This window comes from Spermophilus citellus (assembly GCF_964194105.1).
Source record: "Spermophilus citellus genome assembly, chromosome: 5".
Lineage (NCBI taxonomy): Eukaryota > Metazoa > Chordata > Mammalia > Rodentia > Sciuridae > Spermophilus > Spermophilus citellus.
In genome coordinates this window covers 18,451,121-18,473,381 of record NC_138186.1, presented here as the reverse complement: position 1 = coordinate 18,473,381, position 22,261 = coordinate 18,451,121, and the positions used below count along the sequence as shown (strand labels likewise).

Here is a 22,261-nt window from a genome sequence, read left to right as displayed (position 1 = left end):
AAAATTGGTCAGGTAAGAGTAGAGATGCTCTACCCCTTAACATACATGGTCTCCCCTTCCAAAAGCCAAATCCAACCAGAGCCAAACCATTGCCCAGACAGACTCTCTAATTCCAAACCTTGTAACTGGGGATATACATTTTCCAAATTAGAACTTCATAGGCTGTTTGTAATTAAAAAAAATATTTCAAGGCAATTTGCAATAGCATTTTGGGCTTAATTCCATACCTAACAACTTCTGCTTGGCCAGAGGCCACTAGAGACAACATTATGTTAGATGTTCCCTTTCCGCTTTCCTCCTATGTTGACTTGTGTTTCAGGGATTCCTGGATTTGTAAAAATACACCCAATGTGTGAGTAAGCTTAGGATGAGAGCCATGCCATTAAATATCGCTTAGGAAGGAATTAATTTGTATTTAATAACTCCTAGCTCTTCCCTTCCCACTGCAAACTTGTTGTGGTAACTTCTAAGAAGAGAAAAAAGTGAAAAAAAATTTTTGAAGTAGGAAAAATAGTTATCTAATATATATTGCAGGTCTAATATATATTGCTATCCATGGTTAGTATAATATTTCCAAAATCTTTAGAACTCATTGTATTTTCATTATGTAGTATAACTAACAACAGAAAACAAAGCCACCTTTTAATTTATTTCAGTGCTGGAATTGAACTTGGGGCCTGACCCATGTTAAAACACACACTCTACCACTGAGCTGCATCCTCATCCTAAAACCACCTCCACTTTTTAAGTCCTCGCATGTCCTAAATTTACAAGTAACTTAGTTCTGAAAAAATAGAAACCACCATAAGAAATTACATGCCATATCATCCTTGGACTAACATTTGTATGTCAGCAATACTGATTTTGTTTAAGTCAAAAGAATATATAGCTGGGTACGGGGGCACACGCTTCTAATCCCAGCAGCTCAGGGGAGGCTGAGGCAGAAGGATTGCAAGTTCAAAGCCAGCCTCAGCAAAAGCGAGGCTCTAAGCAACTCAGTGAGACCCTGTGTCTAAATAAAATAAAAATAAGACTGGGGATGTGGCTCAGTGGTTGAGTGCCCCTGAGTTCAACTGCCAGTAACCCCCTCTCTCTCAAAAAAACAATATATAAACTCAACTCAAAGATAAAATTCTTCAGGGAGAATGTTTTATAAAACTTAAGGACATTGCTAAAATCAAATTTTCAGTCTTTGTATGAAATAGAGCCTGTTTTAAGATTTTTTTTTTCAGGAATATTATGCTCCTGAACCAAATGTGATACATATGTTTTTTCCACCAAGAGCTGTATGCTGGCGTATGAGTACTCAGGGTCCCATTTAATCTGCTTCTAACCCTGGCTCCAAGCTTCCCACTCATGGGTATTCTTTATCCTTTTCAGCCATCCCACTGCAGGATCTCTGCATCCTCAAAGACATCTCACGATATCCTACAAAGAGTAGCATGAAATGTAGAACCTGTCTAGCTTTGGAGTTAATAAACCTGGATTCTAGTGGAAGCTTCGTTTTTAACAAACTGACATCACCCTGCTTCCTTAAAATGGCATGGGAATACCTATTGCACCTACCTTATTAGATGACTGGGCAGAATTGATACCCACTTCATAAGCAATAAAGCTCTCTGGTGAGATATCACAGCTATAGAGGCTAGAATTCTATAGAGCTATTTATTGTTTACTCTTAACACCAGTGTAAATGTGGAGAAAATCTGGGTCTTGTACATCTTTGTGCTCCTTGATGTTTGATTGATCGACCCTTTGATTAGTCATTGATGTATTTTTTTTAAGTCAGTTCTTAGTCGCCAGGCAAGAGGTTCTTAAGGATAACTGTGCAATAGGATGATATCCATCAGCATTTGACTGAAGCCCAAGAAACATACAGTATTGAGATAAAATTTTTGTTTTACAGCACATGACAAGCTCAGAGAAGTCAAGAGCTATGCAGGGTCTCATAAGTCAGAGTGTCACAAATAAAAGTCTATTAAGTGTGAGTTGCTATTTCAACAGCTTTTAATGAACCAACATCTATGCTGAGGCAAGTGGTGCACGTAGTAGTTTTCAGCCATCAATAGACGTTGCTTACCATTGCAGATCCAACCCGGCTGACTTTGATGGGATTCCCTCTACCAGAGAGGTCCATTTGTGCTCTGTCCATCACGTACAAACAAGCATCAAGGATGCCATCTTCAAACTATTTTGGGGGGAAAAATGAGAAGCTACTTAATAACCACTCTTAAAACAAGATAGTTTCTGTATTCTGGAGACTCTGGAGGCTAAGGCAGGAGGATTGCAAGTTTGAGGCCAGCCTCAGCTACGTATGTAGTGAGGCTCTAAGTAACTTAGCAAGACCTTGTCTTAAAAATAAAAAAATAAAAAAGGGCTAGGAATGAATGTGACTCAGTGGTTAAGCACCCCCAGGTTCAATCTCTGATATAAAAAAAAAGTCTCTACAGAAAATAAAAATAAATAAAAATCACAACTTAGTGCCTAAAAAAAATGTGTATTTTCTACACAATGATCTCCCAGAATGTTTAGTATGAACTGCTAAAGTGGAAGAAAGAAGTTCTTTATAAAAAATTTTTTCAGTGACGTACAGAGGAACATCAAAGAAATACAAAAGAACTACTAGAGAGCAGATGTGTCCAAGGGTCATGAGCTGACTCGAAATTCTTTGAAAAATTGTACAAATTAATTTAAAAGATCTATCCAAGATATGACTGCAGGCGAAGGAAGGACTGATTGACAGAGTCACTCGGAAGTCTTTTGACCTTGGAAGTAACACGAGTTCTTATGTGTCTTGAAAATAAGTGGCTCTAAGGTGTGTCACAGAAAGGTACTTCAGGCCCACTTAGCTTACACCCCCAATAGAAGGAGGCTGCACATAGCAATTGTCCTCTAAGGTAGCCCTTTGATGACCTCAGGGCCAAGGGAGTTTCACTTAGATAATATCTTAGGCTTAGAGCAGGTAGATAGCATTATTGTGGGCAGAGCCCACGAGCCAATTCAGCTTCCTTAGAAGGAATGCTGGCCACAGGGACACCAGCATTGTCTTTGAGAGAAATAAAGGCCAAATAATAATAAGCTGGCCAGATGGGGAGTCTCTGCCTACACTGTAGGACACAGCGAGAGGAGACTACTTTAAATACAGGAACTTTGCATGTCACTGACCTGAGTACTGGTGACAAAGACCACCATCTTTCTGGCTAATTACCAACTCCTTCTGTACTAAATCTGGTTAGAATATTAACTCTGGGGGGTACCTCAAACTGATGCACTGGGTGCAGTAATCTGTATTTCCACCAGTTTTTCAGCTATAAGATAAATAAATAACTCATTATTCTGGTTCTCGAAAGCCACACATCTCCGTTGTGTTTGTGAACATGCTAGCGGCTCTTGAGTTAAAGAAATTTACAAAGTTCACTATTCTCTGAATCTCTGCAAGCAACGGGTATGGCTTATTATTTTGGCTGAAAGACTTAAACTAATGGTCTCTTTTGAATGATGGTAGCCATAGGGCCTGAGATCAAGGATGCCTACCTGAAGGCATGCTGGCTAGGAGCACCCTGACCCTGACTCCTTATTTTCCTTTCTACTTACCTTGATAACTTTCCCCCCATTAGCTATCTGAAGAGAGTCAAGTTAGGGCCATAAACGGTCTCACAAGTGAGTTAGTTTTTGTGAGAACAGGTTATAAAGCAAGCCCACGCCATGTGCTTGGGCCCTTCTGTACATGGCTAGTTCTTTTTGTTTCTCCATCATCTTGTGATACAGCCTAGGGGGACCTTCCAGAGGCTGAACAGATGGGGCTTTCCAACCTGGGACTCTCAGCTTCCAAAACCATGAGCTAAATAGATTTTTTTCCTTTATAAAGTCTCAGCCTCAGGTATTCTGTTATAGCAACAGAAAACAGACTAAGACATCACCTTATGGCTAGAAAATGGGGATCTAACATAAAGGCACTGGACAACAGACAGTAGTCAAAGGCGATGTCTCTGAGGAAGGAGAGGGCTTTTAACTGGGGAGCCAGGAAAGAATCTAAAAACAAGGCAAGCAAACATAAATCATAGCTCAGCAGGATATCAGAAACATAGGTGGGCAAGCCTGAACACTAGATACAGCATTCTCAGGAGTTAGGGTGAAGCTTGTCACAAAGCTGGCTGGTGGCAATAAGAGTTCATGACATGAGTCTCAATGGTCAGCCTGGGGCTGAGGGTGAAGACCGGAAATCCCATATGGAGGTCAAAGCAAGGCACCAGAAGTTATGAATGTATCATGTGACTTGTTGTAGTCAGGTTCTGTGGAATCTCTGAGATTCCAAGGTTTTCTGGATACTCAGAAAAATAATGCACAGTTACAGTCATCTCAGCCAGGAATCTCTGAGAAATTATACATTCACCTTTTCTTGTAGTGCTAACAAAAAAAAAAAAAGCATTTTGAATCATAGACCGGGCATTCATGTATGGAAATGTGGCAAAATGTTATTCATCTGCACCATTGTTAAAGACACCAAATTGAAAGTTTGAATTCTTGAATATCTTAAGGAAATACCATTTGCTACTTTATATCTAGACAGTAACTTGAGGTTGCAGCTGATAACATGTGTCTATGTAAAAGTCCAGTGGCCCTTCCTTGATAAAAATGCTAATACTCTTTTTTAATTAGTGGCATCTCAGACTAATAATTTTTTCAAGTTTTTCTTTTAGTCAGACACACACCTTGCAGTGTTCTTTGCATTGTTATCAAAACACCTTTTTTTGAAAAAAGTAAGAAAATGAGGTTTTCAATCCATTCTAGGTTGACTTAATGAGATTTCATTATACTAAGATGCCAAAGTATTTCTCAATTGGAGCCATGACATCCACAGAATCTCTGATCTCTGTAACATTTGTCATCAGAGGAAGATATGTGGTTTCAGCTGATAAATTATGCAGTTGTCTTTATAAGTCTCTACTCCAATGCCTTCTGTCTTGGAGTCTTAGATCCTGAAAAGCAGGAAATTGTACCTGTCTAATATCGATGTATGGCACCCTGCAGTAATGTATGTGACAAAAAAAAAATATTAACTAAAAACGCCCTGACAATGACAAATTTTAAGCGGCTCACCTGACCATAGCTCCAGCTTCTACTCTTGATGTCATTGAAGTCTCCGTAAAAAATGACCCCGATGTCATTCAGGACATATTCTTCTCTTTCTTTCTCATTGTCCAGATAGACAGCATCCTCTGCATCAGAAATTGAACACAAGGACCATTACCAAACCAGACTGCTTTCAAATACTTCCAAGTTGATTTTGTTACCAAACTGCAATGTAATCTACCTAATGAAGAAAAAAATGCCTATTGTTTCACTAAACACATCTCATTTCCCAATATTTTTAGCCATCGTGAAAATAATCAGTAGCAGAGATCAGTCTGGAGATGATGACATTTGTCAGCAAAATGCTGACAAACTCTCTCTCTTTCTGTCTCTCTCTCGGTAGGTTCCAAGCAGCACAATTAAATTGACAAGTCTCATTAAACATTTTAGGATTCTGGTGCATCAGTAGTTTCAGAAGCAGAATTCTATTATGCAGATACCAATCTGTAAGGCAGATCAGAAAAGAATTTCCAACCTATTAGCATCAATAGAAAACTAGCTGAATGGAAGGAGATTTAAAAAAAAAAAAACACAACAACAAATATGGGACACATCAGAAGACAGCAGTCTTGATTGTCATGCCTGGTTTGTGGTCCATCAGGTTGGAGGAGGAGGGAGGTCATAAGTGGGCTCCTGATCATAAAAAATCCTTCTGGATGTGTTGGTAGTTGTGTGTGCCCTGATCAGCTTAGTTCAGGTCATGGCCTTTTCTTCCTGGTGGGTATGGTCACAGGAAAGCCTTGGTCCCCACCTACCTACTTAGTCATTAGTGTGGTACTTATTCCCAGGCCTGGTGTGTATATAGACAAGCGTCTTTAACAAAGGTATGACTGTGTGGGTATAAATCATACTCAGGTACATTTGCATATTTGGAAAGAGTCCACCTTGGCTCTGACTGCAGGAGTGATTTGTTATACTGAACTGACAGCTCTATTACCTTTTGGGGGTTCTGTCCTCCTGGTTTGCTATATATATAAATAAAATACAGTGGTTCACACACCTTGGGCCGCACATTAGAACCATCTGGGGAGATTTAAATATTCTTGATTCCCCAGACTGAACTTTAGATTAAACAGATCAGAATGTCTGAAGTGGGATGAGATTGAGGGCATGAGGATTTTATCATTTTGTTTTTTAACTCCCGAGTGATTTTCATGAGGCCAAATTGAACAGAATGCTCTAGATACCCAAGGTTCAAGGAATGGTCAAAAGACCAGAAGCAGCATTGTCTGGAGCTTGTGAGAAATGCAGAATCTCAGGCCCCTCACAGCCCCACTGAGGCAGAATCTGCCTGTGAGCAAGTTCCCCAGCACCTTGTGCACAGTGAGGTCTGAGAAGCTCTGCTAAGTCCAACAGACTTTGACTCCCATTCTGGGATGTACTGAGGTTAACACCATATCCTTGGGTATTTCCTTGCCTTTTTTACTCTCCTGTACCTTCTTGTAACTTCTTCCTCTCCTGTCTTTTGCTACCTTTGCCTGTTTTTTTTTTTTTTGCAAGTGTGCACACATACACACACCACATACAGTGGACCCTTCATCTCCTTGGTTTCTGAATCTGCAGATTCAACCAATCATGGATTGAAAATATCTGGAAAGAAATTGTGTCTGTACTGAACATGCATACTTTTTTTCTTATCATGATTCCTTAAACAATACAACTATTTACAGAGCATTTATTTTGTATGAGGCACTATGAGTAATCTAGAGATGATTTAAAGTATGCTGGGAGGGGTGTGCTTAGGACCTATGCAAATACTACACCATTTAATATAAGGTCTTGTGTATTCATGAATTTTGTTTTCCTGGGGAAGATGCCTGCAACCCATCCCCTGCAGATCCCAGAGATAACTGTACATTTTACTGTCCAATAAATTGCACACATTTAAGGCATACAATTTCACAATCAAGTTAATAAACACATCCTTCACCCCCAAAGTTTCCTCTTGCCTCTCTCTCTCCCCACCCTACCCTCATCCCAGCACTAGGGAATCATTAATTATATTTCTGTCTCTGTAAACTTCCTAGAATTTTATATAAATAGAATCACACAGTATGGACTTTTTTCCCCATTTTTTCATTACTTTGAGATCCAACCATGTTTTTGTGTATATTGATAGTTCATTCCTCCCAAAGCTGTTTTAACTTTCCAGAAGATTCCAGAGTTATATAACAAGTGTGTCCCATCCGCCACTCAGTTTTTTAAAGGGTGAAATATGCTGCCTAGAAATAGGTGGCCTAGTGGTGATCCAGAGGCAGAAAGCCACTAATGGCAATCTCTGTCTAGGCTGAGGACCCCAAACCTGAAACTATAGCTTCACTTCCAAATACATCTGGCCAGAGACACACGTACAGAAGTGACTACTGACACAGAGTCTGAGGTCAATATCTCTAAGTACATGCATGAAAGAACACTTTTATTTTTAAAAGAAAATAGCGTGAGAGTGTATCTAAGGGCATTGAACTTTTATATGCACATAGTTACTTACCAGATGGAATTGAACACCCAGAGAATGAAAGATTCCTTATGTATTTTTTTTTTTAGTATTTTTATTCTTTCACTGTAGTGGTTTAACTGTTGTGATTATCACAAAATAGTCAACTTAGCCAAATAGGTTTAAAATGCTTGTTGTGGCAACAGAATCTCTCTTAGGTCCCATGAGGTCTGCAAGTGCCATTTTGAAATGTTTTGAAGGATGATGTTACGTTTCCCTTACTATGAGATGTTCAAGGGCTTGTCCTATGTTGGAATATACAATAAAGCTACTATACTTTAACCAATTCATATAAAATGGATAAATAGATCAAAATAAATATTCCAGAAATAGATATGACTATATACACATATCTTTGTATGACTCTAATATGCAATAAAGGAAATATCAAAGAGAATGGCTAGAGTATTCATTAAATTCACTTGGGAAAATTGGCTGTTAGAGAACAGCACATTTTATGTGCATTAAAATAAACTGCAAATCTGAATTTGAAAAGTGAAAGCATAGGAAACCTAAAATAAAATAAATGTGAATATTTGACCATGGAGATGAGAAAGTTTTACCCAAACGAAAGTAATGAAAAAAAAATCACAAAGGAAACGATCAATGCATTTTATTTAGTGTAAATGTAAAACTCATGAATTTCAGATTAAGTAAAATGTAAAGAATATCACAAAATAGGGAACTATTTGCAGTTCTAGCACATGTTAGTAAATTTTCCTTATGTGTAAAGAATTTCAAATTGATAAGATAATCATACACTGTATAAAAGAATGTATATAAAGGACAGCCCATTCACAGAAGAGGAAACGTGAGAGGGAAATAAACATACAAAAAAAGTTCAACTAAGTACAAACACAAGAACTGCAAGCTAATAAAACAATAAAATAAATATTTTATGTATAGGTATATATTTTTATAATATGTATAAATATATGTATATAAAGAGGGAAGGATTTAAACTAATAATACTCAACACCAGATGAAGTGTGTTGAATTGACACACTTTATCTAGTGTTGAGTATTATTAGTTTTTGTCATTGGCACAATACTTTAAAAAGCAACTCAGAAATCACGTCATTGGTTCGAAATTGCCATAGTCTTTGGTCTAGAGTTTGAATCTGTCGATCAAATGGAAATAAGTCAGAGATGCATCAAACAGATATTGAGAGAGTTTGTTTGCCAAAGTAGTACTTAAAGTGAAGAAAATGAGGAAAAATTCTGAAAAGACTACAATTTTTTTCCACACAATGGAATAACAATAAAGCCCTTAAAATATACTTTGGAAGAACATTAAATAATGCTTCAAGGCGTATGTAACAAAGAGGAAGTTACATGACAAACACAAATTACATATGTTCAATTATGTAAAAAAGAATGAAAAAGAAAAACCCCTAGAGATCATTTGGTCAAAATAACAGATGCATGAATCTCTCTCCATCATCACCGCAGTCTGGAGGTATGTGCTATCCAGCTTTCTGTTAACTGGACAGAATGGCTGAGATGATAGCTCATAAGGAGAAAAGGTTTATTTGGGCTCATGGAGGTTCCGGTCCATGGTCGGATGGCTCCATTGTTTTGGGGTCTGTGGAAGCGCCTTACATCATGGTGGGGGCACATGGGGAGAAGAAGCTGCTCACCTGATAGCAGGAAGCAAAAAAAAAAAAGAAATGCAGGAAAGGGCTGGGATCCCAATATCTCTTTCAAGGACACGCCCCCCCCCCCCCACTAGGCCTCACCTCCTAAAGTTCATCCCCTCCCAGCAGTGCCACAGGCTGGGGACATCTCTCAACTCATAGGTACCTGGGCTCCTTAAGAGAATCACTCACTATAGGTTTACAGGCCTGGGTCAGGAAGTATGGGAGCCTCTCCCGAAACCTTTCTTCCTGACATAAGACAAGGAAGGGATTCTAGGGTCATGATAAAGGAGTCAGAACCCAACTTAAAGAAGCTCTTACTTGCAAGGGATGGAAAAATTCACATATCCAAAATAATAGTCACTGCAAAGGATTAGAACATGTTAAGCATTTCACCATTTTAATATTTGTAATCATTTAAAAATGCATTGGCAAGTGATGGGAGGGGAGGGGAGGGGAAGGGGGGATAGGAAGGGCAGAGGAATAAAATAGACACTAGTATTGCTGTATTATCTACATGTCTATATAACCAATGTGATTCTGCAACCTGAACACTCAGAAAAATGAGAAATTATACCCCATTTGATTCAAATGTATGATATGTCAAGATCATTGTATTGTCATCTAATTAAAAAAAAAGAAAAGAAAAAATAAATAAAAATGCATTGGTCACCTTTGCAGAATGCTAGGAATCAACTCTTCATTAGAAAACTGAAAATCAGAGAGGGCATATGAATTTTACCCAAGGTGACCAAGAATGGATGCTAATAAATTCGCAGAAGGAATGGTAGTTAGAATGTCACCATTTCACAATTTCTAATAAAATAACAAACTGAAACCATCTGTCAAAAAGAGAACTTCACAATGGTAAAATGAGACTAATAAAACCTGACCCTATGGATAAATCTGGACATATGTGTCTCTTGATTGGGTAAGTGCCCTGGTAAGTGTCACTTCTGAAGAAGTTTTGCTCTCCCCACCTCCCAAATATTTGGTGCTGAACCTGATCTGTTCTCTAGATCTAACTGCTTAGCCAAAAATGTCACAAGGGTTAGACAGACATATTTCATGATGCCAGCAGACAGAATCAGCAAAATTCAGAATAGGTGCAGTTGTACGTGAGACATGGCCCAGTTTCAGCGAGTTTATGGTATATGTGGTGGGGGGTTGGGGTGGGCTGATGAAGAAGGTTGCTCTAGAAGAAAGGATTTAAGAGACATAGCAACCAGGTTTAATTTATAGGCCTTGATTTGAACGAAGAAACTGTAAAAAGTAATTCATTACACATGGGAGAAATCTGATTAAGAACTGGTCATTAAATAATACTAAAGGACGCTTGTTGATTTTATTGGCTGTAATAATTATACAGCAGCACATCACTTAATGCAGGGGATGCATTCTAAGAGATGCCTCATTAGCCAATTTCATTATGTGCAAGCATCATAAAGTGTATGTACACAAACTAAGATGGCCAAGATGTCAGTATATAGTACAATCTTGAGTGATCACTGTTGTACATGGATTTGTCATTGATCAAAATGTCATAGTGTGTGCCTGACAGTGTATGTATGTGTGTACAGACATATCATGAATGAATGTACATGTGTAATATACACACTTATATAATACTCATGGTCATACAAACATACACATAACTACATACATACACAAATGTATATTTTCAAAAAGATATGTGATAAAATACTTAGGGGTAAAATAACATGAGGACTTGGATTTGCTTGAAAATACTAAAACAAAGTTAAAGGGAAAAGGATAGACAAAGCAAATGTGGCAAAATCCTAATAATTGCTGATTCTGGGAGATTTATAAATGAGTACACATTCTACTGTTTTTCTACTTTTGAGTTTGTTTGGAATTTTTTTTGTAATAAATACAAATTTTGCCAAAGAGCATAATCAGTGTAAATGATAACATCCAAAAAGTTTCTAATTGGGTGGAGATTCAATATTACAAATATATAAATTCTACCCAGATTAGTCTACATGGTCAATGTAAACCCACTTTACATTGGCACTATGACTGTTTTAGAACTCTGTATTTTAATTCAAAAGTTTATCTGAAGGAAACAATGTGGAAAAATATTTAAAAAGTAAAATGGTAAAAAATGAAGAAAATCTGGGGACTTGTCCAATGGTAAATTGGGCTTTTGGCCCTGAATTATACATTTCTATGTTGATGGCCTTTGCCATATAGCTAGCAGTTCTGCCCCCTTGGTTTGGGCTTATGATGGCTAACGTGGCATTAGTAGAAGTGATAAGTGCAGGGGTTGCATGTACTTGCTAGCTGAGCAGGTGTTTTTACAATCTGCTGTTCCCATGAGAAAAACATACCCTGGCAAGCCCAGTGGTCAAAGAATGGTGGTCACCTCTGTAGGTGTGCAGAGAGAAGAGGTAGAGTCTCTTATCTGAATGAAGCAGAGTCGACAGTCAAGCTGTCCTGAGTAGCTCAACTCGAGGTTCCCCCAAATATAATGCTTATCACTGTACACTGATTTTCTGCTTTTTTTTTTTCAAATTGAGTATTATGGTGACATGTACCAGAGAAGAAGAGGTACAGAAACACAGCCTCAATAAATATATGAAAAGATATTCACTACACTAATAATTATGGATCTACAAACTAAAATTGCTACAAAATAACCATGATTTCTCACCCTGTTGGCAAATATCAAAACAAATGGTAACACCTAATACCAATGAGTGTGTGAAGCAATGGATACTTTATGTATTGTGATCGTATTCTAAAGTAGTAAAGTAGTAAAGACTTTTAAAAAGGCAATTTGGCAGTATCTATGCAAATTTAAAATGTGAATTCCCTTTGACCAAGCAATGGTATTTCTAACTATCTACTTTATTGAAGCACATTTGTAGGAAATGCCTATAATACTCAATAGAGCAGGGCATGCTATGGTGAAAATGGCTGTAAATAAATGGTGGTAAATAAAGTCTAAACCACTGAAAATCTTGTTTTCAATACAAGGCTAAATCAGTTATTATACAACAATCCTGAGCAGTCATTCAAAAGAATATGTATGTATTAAAAAAGAAAACTTTCCAAGACATATTGTATGAGAAATCACGGGGCAACAAGAATAACCAAATCCTGTTAGCAGTTAAAAATCCAAACATTACAGGTGTATACATGAACACAGATATGTGACATTGTAGCAAGGTATCTGGAACATGTGTACAAAGTTGGTTTTTCCTTGGAATTCTCTAGGATTGGAAGGTTGGTAAAAGTGGGAATTTAGCTTTTTACCATATATCTGTCTGCCTGTGTATATATTTGAAAAGGACAATGTATTTAATTGTCAATTTAAAATGAAAACCATTCAAGAATACACTCAATAGATGGAAATACACCAAAATGCTTATAGTTGGTGCTATACTTGGGACCTTACATGTCCCCCTAAGGCCCATGTGTTAAAGGGTTGGTCCCCGGCATGGTGCTATGGGGAAAAGGGTGGGACCTTTAAGATATGGGGCCTGGTGGAAGGAAGTTAGGTCACAGGGGTGTGCCGTTGAAGGGGACATTGGGTCCTCAGCCTCTTCCTGTCTCTCTGCTTCCTGGCCACCACAAGATGAACAGTTTTCTCTACCATGGGCTCCCACCATGATTTACGGTGCCACCACAGGTCCAAAGCAACAGGGCCCAGGGATCATGGACTAAAATCTCTGAAATTGATCCAAATAGACCTTTTTTCTTTTTAAAGTGATGATCTTAGGTATTTTTTAAATAGGAATTGAAAGCTGACTGAAACAGTCGGTGCTTCTGAGTTCTTTTTATGGTTTCATTGTTTCTAATTACTCTTTTATTATTAGAAAGTGTTATTTTAGAAAGTTATTTTATAAATGCGTTTGCATTTAAGTGAATCAGTCTTTTAATAAGAGGTAAACAAGTCCAACTCTTATGGATTCATTTTTCTTGAAAAGCACTAGGGCTATGCTCTTTTTTTTACGAATTTGCTAATAAATATCATCGTATCATCATAACTTTTCCTCCCTCGTTAAGTCTCTCTGGACTTTCTTCAGTACAGGCCAAATTAAGCCTTGTTCTCTTAGCGTCAGAAGGATGTTGAGGGTAATTCTCATCCTACTGCATGGAGATGGTTGTTTAATCATTATTTATCAAACAAGCTTGTAGCTGGTCTTCACTATGTGCTAGGAACTTCTGACATGCTGTCTGAAAATAAATGACCTCACTTGTGATGTGATGTTCCTATGAGAAGAGTATTATTTTATCCCCACTTTATAGATGAGGGGAGAGGCAGAGATGAGTTGAGAGACTTTCTTAAGGCCATACTGCTAGTGAGAGGTGAAGCCAGGATTTGATGGTTAGCTGGAACCAGTTTACTGTGTCCCTAGCACCCAGCACAACGGTAGCAACAGTATCAGGTGCATGGTAGGAAACCAGCAAATGTTTGCTACCAGATTGAGAGATGGAGATGGTGTCAGGTGCTTAGAGACTGAGAGAGAAGTCCAAGAAAATGAAGGATTTACTTTTGGGCTTTGGGTTATTATTGATGGGAAGTCATAAATTTGCAAAGTATGAATAGGAAGAGGTGTGTGGTTCCATGCTCAGCCACCCCTTTCCTTCCAGCAGCTGAATTAAATCTTAGCTCAAACCGAGCAGGCATAATCATGAATCCTCAACGAGGCAAGGAAGCCAAATGGGAAGCCTCAATTTTAATTTTAAATTTATGTATGGTTTTAAAATAAGATTGAAGGTGGAAAGCAGTGCTTTCCTTCCCCGCTTTTTTTTTATTCAGATCTGTCACTTTAAAATATAGTTGTCCAGAGCCAGGTGAAAAAAAATTTTTTTTTTTTTTTTGTACATCACTATGGAAACTCCAAAAAATAAAAAAGTCCCTGAGTTTGAAAGGCTAATAAAAATAGGAAAACGTTTGCCTCTGGAGATTTTGGTGTTGGCTTTTTTGGTGTTGTTTTTGTTTGTTTTAAAATTCTGGGTTGGTTTCAGGTTAGGTCGTTGCTCCAAGGACAACTGGTTTCCCACTTAGTAAAGTGGAGGATTCCACTAATAGGAAAACACACTAACAACTGAACGTTCTAGAAACCCAACAGTTTGGTCTACTCATGGTGTGTGTGTGTGTGTGTGTGTGTGTGTGTGTGTGTGTTTGCTTGTGCACAAGTGTGGGGTCTGGGAACTTCACTTCTCAAACACTTGAGTGGAGAATTTTGGATTAGATAATCACAGAACGGAAGTGGAATCACCATGGATCATGACGAATTTTGGTTTCTAAGTAACATTTGGCAAAGGACCATCATCACCACAACAAAATTCAAGAGGAAAACAGATTACACATGGCTCCATCAAAGGAGACACAGCATCTCCATCTACTTCCCCAGAGCGACACTTCCACCAGAGCAGACCTTCAAAGTGCTTTGTAAATAACCCCCGTTCCAGGGTGACGAACAATTTGCACGAGGCAAGTAGTAAAGAATGATGATCTCATTTATTTTACTGCTCCTCTGGTGGGAATAGTGGGGTAGTTAAAAGAAAAAGAGAGAGAGAGAGAGAGAGAGAGAGAGAGAGAGAGAGAGAGAGAGAGAGAAAGGAAGGAAGGAAGGAAGGAAGGAAGGAAGGAAGGAAGGAAGGAAGGAAGGAAGGAAGAAAGAAAGAAAGAAAGAAAGAAAGAAAGAAAGAAAGAAAGAAAGAAAGAAAGAAAGAAAGAAAGAAAATTGTGAGCTGCAAAATTTTAGGACTCACTGCTAAGGCTGATTTCAGGCACCCTTGGAAATGACCAGTGGCTTCCCCACCTAGAGAAATAAGAATTTGTAACAAACATGTAAAGATGAATGTTGAGCCTATTGATTTTAGTATCTGTAGGGCCTCTTTGGGAGAAGGTGGGGCCATTCATCATGGCCTGGGCTGAGAAATTCCTTTTGCTATTTACATGCTCTTTGAAAGTTAAAGCAAGCCCTGTTTCTGACATCATTAGACTCACCCCTGGCAAACAAGAGCTCTGGGATCAACCTGTGGTGCCAGGGAGGCCATCACACGGGGCATTTCTGAGAGACTGGCAGCTTATGTCAGCGTTGGGTTCTGTCTCCAATCTTTCACAAGGAATAATGGTTTGGCCTCTTTGAAGGCCTACGGTGGTGTCTTCTAGTGAAGTGGGGAGGGGATGGGGCATCTCTTGGACTTGCCTCCCCCTTGTGTAAAAGCCGGGTGTCACCAAAGGAAGAGGGGAGACCTATGCTGGGAGCCTGGAATCACTCCTGGAAGGAGTGGTTTCATCTGCAGAGCAAATGTGACTCCAGGTTGGTGTCACCATCTCCATGTAAATCGGAAGGGGTGGCAACTTCCAGCAGGCTGTGTTTCAGGCATATCAGGAATAACTTCCTCTCTGCCGGGGCTGGGAAACACTGGGGCCCATTAAGGAGGAATGGCATTTCCAGAGTCTAATTGCTTTTTGTTCTGGAAGATTCCAAAGCCACCACTTTCCTGACATGGGGATACTCCAGAGCCCTTGCCTTTGTCCCCAATCAGCTCCAGGGTGTGATGAGTCCACAAATCACAGGCAAGCGGTTCCCCAGCAGCTGAGCACCCCTGCATGCCTTGCAAGCATGTTGCGTGATGTGATAGAGTGTGCCAGATGGAGCAGTTTCTTCAAGGGGTGCTCACTTGGCAGTTTTGCTGGTTAAGGACTTTTTAGTTTAGATATCTTCAGAAGGCAGACTATTATTCATGAAGCAATTCTACAAAGAAAATGTCAGAACTTCTTTACTTAGCACATAATCTCTAAGGGAGCCTGTGCCCTTGCTGGCATGCTTTAATTTCTTTTCTTTTTTTTTTTTCAGAGGAAATTATTTTTTGATCTTATAGCTATCAACCTGGTTTTCATTTGTTTTTATTTATTTATTTATTTTTTAAGGGCAGGACTTTCTAACACGGACAGATCCTCATAGAATTTGCTCAACTAGCCCTATGCTTCTTATTTCTTTTTCCTGCACAAGGCCAGATATCAATGACTTTTGTTTAAAAACCAAAAGAGCTTGCTCTGATGAAGTCGGGATACCCAAGTTTATGTACCAGTTTGTTTCCTACTTTTCTGTATGACCTTGAGAAGTTTATGTGACATTACTGAGCCTGTTTTCTTTCTTGAAATATGAGCCCACTGATCCACTCCTGGCCTCTTGTAGTGGTGGTTATCAATCCAGTTCTGCAAACATTCATTATGCACCAACTCCATGCTACACATTGTACAAGGCTGAATGAGTTAAGGGTTGTGTTTTCCAAAACACACAAGCTAGAAGACAAACTATGAGCATGCTTTGAAGAGAATAAAAACTTCCACATTGAAAGAATGGTAAGCCACATGAATTAGTAGATGAAGGTGATTCTGCATTAGACCCTTCCAATCCTCCTTCTTCCAGAAGCATCTTGTAAATAGCTTTGTACTTTGATTCTGGGGGTCACATATATGCCTCTATAAAGAACATTTACTGTGAGCTCTCTGGGGTCCCTTTAGATGATTACAGTGCCACACTGGATGACACTCACCTGGTAGAAAGAGGATGAATGAGCCTCTAAGTGACTCAGCATTCCTCTCTTTTCCATAGCGGATGATATGATTCAAGACCCTCAGTGGAGGCCTGAAACCTTGGATAGCACCCAACTCCCATCCCCACACTATGTCCACATAGTACCAGAGTTAGCCGGTCTTTCCATGCTTTATGCCCTGGTACCTCCTTTGAATCATTACTCTTTGTACTTTAGGACCATTATTAAATAAAATAAAGGTTACTTTAACACAAGCACTACAATACAATGACAGTCTATTGATAACTGAGGTACTACTAAGTAACCAAAGGTGGGTAACATATATAGTGTGGATACCCTGCACAGAGTAATGATTCATGTCCAGGGCAGCATGGAACTGGTTAGTGTGGAATTTCATCACACTGCTCATAATGGCATGAGACTTAAAACTTATGGAATTGTTTATTTCTGAAATATTCCATTTAATACTTTTGGACCACAGTTGACCTTGAGAAACTGAAACCTCAACATTCAAAACTATGGATAAGAAGAGACTACTGTTTAAATCATTTTATTAAACAGAATTCTTGAATAAATACAGGATTAAAAGTTTTACATAAGCTTTTTTGAAAATTCATTAAAGTTCAGTAAAATAACTATTTGATTATTATTGTTCACATGCTTTGTTCTAGAGGCTGAGGAAGGTACACCAATTGTTTTTTCCCCTGCTCCCCAACTAGGTCAGAGGCCCCTGTTTTATGTTCTTGTTATGTCCTGACTTATTTTAGTACCTTTTACAATTGTAATTAGATTTTTATGTAGCTCACTTGTAAAATCCTTGTTAGCAGCTCTATTAAGGTAAAAATTGTGCCTGTCTTTTTGACTGCCATATCCCTAGTGCTATATTAAGCCTTGACTCTTAATATTTGTGAATGAATAAGGAATACTGTTGTGCTTTGCATGGGTAATTGTGCTGTCAGGGCCCTGGGGGAGACACACCATCAATATTTGGATTGATGGATGAGTGACCCCAGTTTGAGGGTATGAATGCTGGTCTGGACTTAAGGGTCGCCATCAGAGGTCATTCTTCCTCTGAGAATACAAGTCCTGGCAAATTATTCTGTCCTGGAGTCTAATAGACCATATATAATTACAAATCAAAAGAGCCTAAGGATGAATTTAATAACAAAATGCGAGCTGGCCATATTTCTTTACTGTCTATTAAAAGTTTTCAAGATATTGGAAACTTATTTACATTTTTTCACATTGGACAAAATTGATTTCTTTGTTTAAAAGAAAATGCAGAAATGGCCCTGAATAAACCAGTTGGAAACACTAGATGCTAACTGGGTGTTAGATGCTAACATAGAACTCTACCTACACATCACCTACAAATATACTTCCCTAAACACGCCATAGGTTTTTGACTCTTTTTCAAGATGGCGAGGACTGAGATTTTCCACTCACGTGTGAAGGATGGGGTAGGGGAACACGAAATGTATGAACTTGGAACTACTGAATCAATGCAGCACGTATTTGTTGAACATCTAGTGTGTGCCAGGGACTGTTAAATACTAGGAATAAAAAGTCGAAGGAGGTAAATGATGGGGAATGAAGTGGAGGGAACAAGTTGCAAGAGAAGGAAGACCCCACAAAGATAACTGATACCCAACCAAACATAACCGAGGACCCCTCTAGAGAGCTAGGCAAAGCCACCAGAAATCCACACCCTGCAGAACTCACTCTAGCAGTAATTCCAGACTAGCAAACGGAAACACTTGACATTTAAAGGGTGAAACACATTCAATAATTCAGAGTTCCCACATGGTCAGAAGAACAAGATGAATTCACAATAAACACCCAACTCACTCCTGCTGCCTTTGTGGCCCCCTCATGGAATGCACCCGAAGCCTGGTTAGCACTATTAACTTAAAGACTAAGCGATAATTGTCCCTGCATCCGCTCTGTCCTCACCAGGGTGGTATTGCTATTGATCTCCATTTTGATTTAGTGATTAAGGAGGACAAATTGCCTATGAATGCAAAGCAGGCTGAAGGGCCCCCAGGAATGGGCTGAACATTCTCTAAGTGCTGTACGTGCTGGTGTGACTTTCAACCCAGGGTCCGCTGCCACTTGGACCTCACCAGCATCTTGCTCCTCCTGACTCTCTGTTGACAACTTCTGAGAACTGCTCCCCTTTCTTCTTTATATGTTCCACTTGGGCAAAGGCCCTACTCCTCCTTCAAACCACTTTCCAGCTACTCAATGGGGCCCTTGTTTTGCATTAGTATACACAAGTAGAAAACATGGTGATTCCTGGGCAGTTGTGTGTTTGGCTGTGTTAGTGGGGATCATCATATATATAGTCCTTCTCTTTTGGGTTATGCCTTGGGTGCTAGGCTGGAAATTCACACAGACAGTGAAAAGAGATGAATTCATTCTCTCACTTCATAAATATTCCTTGAGAGATATCAGTGTATATTAAGATAAGGAGATTAAAAGATTCCTTCTTAAAAGCTGGGCACCAGACTTTTTCTGGAGGGAATTGTCTAAAAGTGTGAAGTTCCCAAAAGCATGATTATTGATGGAATACAAAACAATAATATTTAAAAATGAGCCCTTTTGCATTACTCCTGCGAGAGAATTAGAGAGGAGTTTGGAGAATAAGGAACATCACCAATAGTGGGAGAGAGAAGAGGTGGTAAGGTTGAGAGAGATCAGGATTAGGTTGAAGAAGAGGTATTGGATTTTAAGGAGAGTAAATTGTACTCTCCTGTGTTTTGTCATTATTATTTTGTGATTATTATGTAAATCAACAGTTCTCTAAGTGGGGTTCTAGTAGCCTGAGGAAACTGGTTGGAAAGGCAAATTCTCAGGCCTGTCCCCAGACCTATTCAATCTAAGGGTGCTGCAAGGGAATCTGTCTTAGCAAATCCTACAGGTGATTCGGATGTCCTCTGGCTTTGAGAATCACTGGAAAAAATCCTTCCGTTCTTACAATTATGTCCAACTTCAGTTAAGGTCTAGACATTCATGGGTATTTTGTGTGATGGTTTGACTGTTGCCAATGACATTGATATTGAAGAAGGGTTGAGTATCTTACTTGGGGGTTTCTAGGGGTCAGCAGTGGGGTGAAAGAATTCCTAGAAATAGAGATAGTCCCAGAGACAGATATAACCCAGGAATTTGCAGAAATATTTAGACTTCCACAGGCCAAGGAATGAAGGGGATTGTGTCTATTTTCCCTGCGTTCTGGAGAGCAGGGAGGCCACCTGCTGTGCTCCTGTAATAAGCTCACCTTCCACTCTGTCTTCTCCATCAGGCCTCCTGAGCTCCTCTTTGCTGCTTGTTCTCAACAAATGACTTTGCTCTACCCATCGCTGATAGAAAGAGAATCACAAGCTCCCTCCACTGAATCTAGAGAATCTTTACCCTCTCCTCCTGTGGCCCTTCCTTAAGGAAGGGTGGAGGGACCACCTCTTCACCTGTTCCTGAATGCCATGCATGCCAGGAGCTCACTTCTGAAAGCCTTGCTTTTCAACCTTGACCTCAACCATCACCGGAAGAGTTTTTGAAGATTGCAGAAGCCCAGGCTGTGCTCCAGACCAATCATGTCATGATGTCAGCCTGGGGCAGGAGGACTGAGGCAGAAGGAGGTCTTAAAGCTCTCCAGGTGACCCCAACTTGCAGGCTATGAGCCACTGTTCCCCTCTGGGCAGAAAACTCTACCACCATAAAATCACACTCTCTCTCTCCTGTCTAAAACATTCTTCTTTGACCTGCACCTCAACACCGAGGCTGTGCAGAAGGCCTTCTTGAAGGAGGTGGTGATGCCTGCCATCACTACTTTCTCACTTCCATTTATGCTGCAATCCATGCCCATCTCACTGGTGTCTGTCCCCTGGCTTCAGTAAAATGGCCCTTTCAAGATTGCCAGTATGCCCATATTTCCACAAAATATGACCACTTTCTTTTCTTATTCAATTCAACCCAACAGCCTCATTTGACAGTTAATCACGGTCTTCTTCAATCAGTCCATATATCTGTTCTGTGGTCTTTGGATATTCTTGTATCCCACTGACTGCTCCTTCTCAACTTCCTTTTCTGACTTCTCTGCCTTGACTCTAATTATCTATTAAACTGAGTTGGTTTGGGGTTATACTTGATCTTGATGGTGTCCATGTTTACACGACTAGCTCAGCCATCTCCTTTGAGTTCTACATTTACTTATTCATGTCCCTTATTGGCATCTTCACCTGTATGTCCCATAGATGTCACCAAAGTTAACATTTCCCAACAATCTCTTAGTTCCATGCCTGGATATTCCCTCCATTTCCTCCAGTCTTTCTAGCTCTGAAAATGGCCAAACCAGACATCTAAAGTTATTATCAACTCATCTGTCTTTACCTTTCATCTTTAATTCCTCTGTAATTTCTGTTCTAAGTCCAAAAGGGACTTCTCACCTCCACAGCCACCACTGTGGTCCTGTCTATCAACAGACCACATTGGTCTTGGACCACAGCTTCCAAATTGGTCTCTTTGGTAGAAGTCTCACCTTCCTCCAATTCTTTCTCTGCACAGACATATCAAGGGAGGTCCTTCCATGGTATACGCATCTTTACTTCTGGGTCTATGCAACTTTCTGAGCAGAAAATTTCTGGAGGCTGCTGACCATGGAGATGACTGAAGGTCAAGGTCAAGGTCAAGGTAAGTGTTTTTTGTTTGTTTGTTTGTTTGTTTGTTTTTGATCAGGGATTGAACCTAGGGAAAATATAATTTTCTTGGAGAGGTTGCTTCTTACATACTCCTCCACCTCAGTCTCTTCCCATCTTTGCCAATTCCTCTCCTGGACTCCTGAATGCTGGTCTTTCCAAGGGCTTGATACCATTTCTCAGTTCTTCCTTTATCTATGTTTCCTTGCTAGATACAGATAACTCCCCAATACACTGTCTGGTTCTTTTCCCCAGATTCACATAATTTGACTCCCCATCTGTGTCATTAGCACCAATCATTTGCCAAATGCTTTGTACCTGGTTCCTGTCATTAATAAAGATAGAAGTTCACCTTTGAACTTCACATGGCCCAGTTAATATATGTAGTTAGCATCAACTTTGAATATCAGTCTGGAGTGCTGGGTAGGAGGTGAGGAGGGTGGGAACAGGGGGAATAGGATTAGTTCAATGCCATCTTCCAACACTACCAGACCAGCTCATTCAAAGGGCAGTAGGATTGGATTTATGTTCTACATGAGTAGAAAACCTTTTTGTCCACTCATCTATACCTAATTCAGTTCAACCCTGATACAAATGAAGCTTTCTTAAACAAGGAGAATATCATGCTAAGTGAAATAAGCCAATCCCCCAAACCAAAGGCTGAATGTTCTGATATGTGGAAGCTAAACCCACAACAAGGGAAGTTGTGGAGGGGGAGAATAGAAGAAGTCCATTGGATTAGACAGAGGGGAACTAAGGGA

At 39.5% G+C, this 22,261-nt stretch overlaps 1 protein-coding gene across 1 annotated transcript in view; it reads right to left on the bottom strand.

The window, feature by feature from the left end:
• Positions 1 to 22,261, bottom strand: part of F13A1 (coagulation factor XIII A chain) — a 161,475-nt gene that overhangs the window by 89,866 nt on the left and 49,348 nt on the right. The window contains exons 5-6 of the mRNA XM_081294903.1: positions 5,101 to 5,219; positions 2,081 to 2,188 (exon numbers count right to left, since the gene is read on the bottom strand). Of these exons, the coding sequence (XP_081151029.1) occupies positions 2,081 to 2,188; positions 5,101 to 5,219 (227 nt within the window). The remainder of the gene's footprint in view (positions 1 to 2,080; positions 2,189 to 5,100; positions 5,220 to 22,261) is intronic.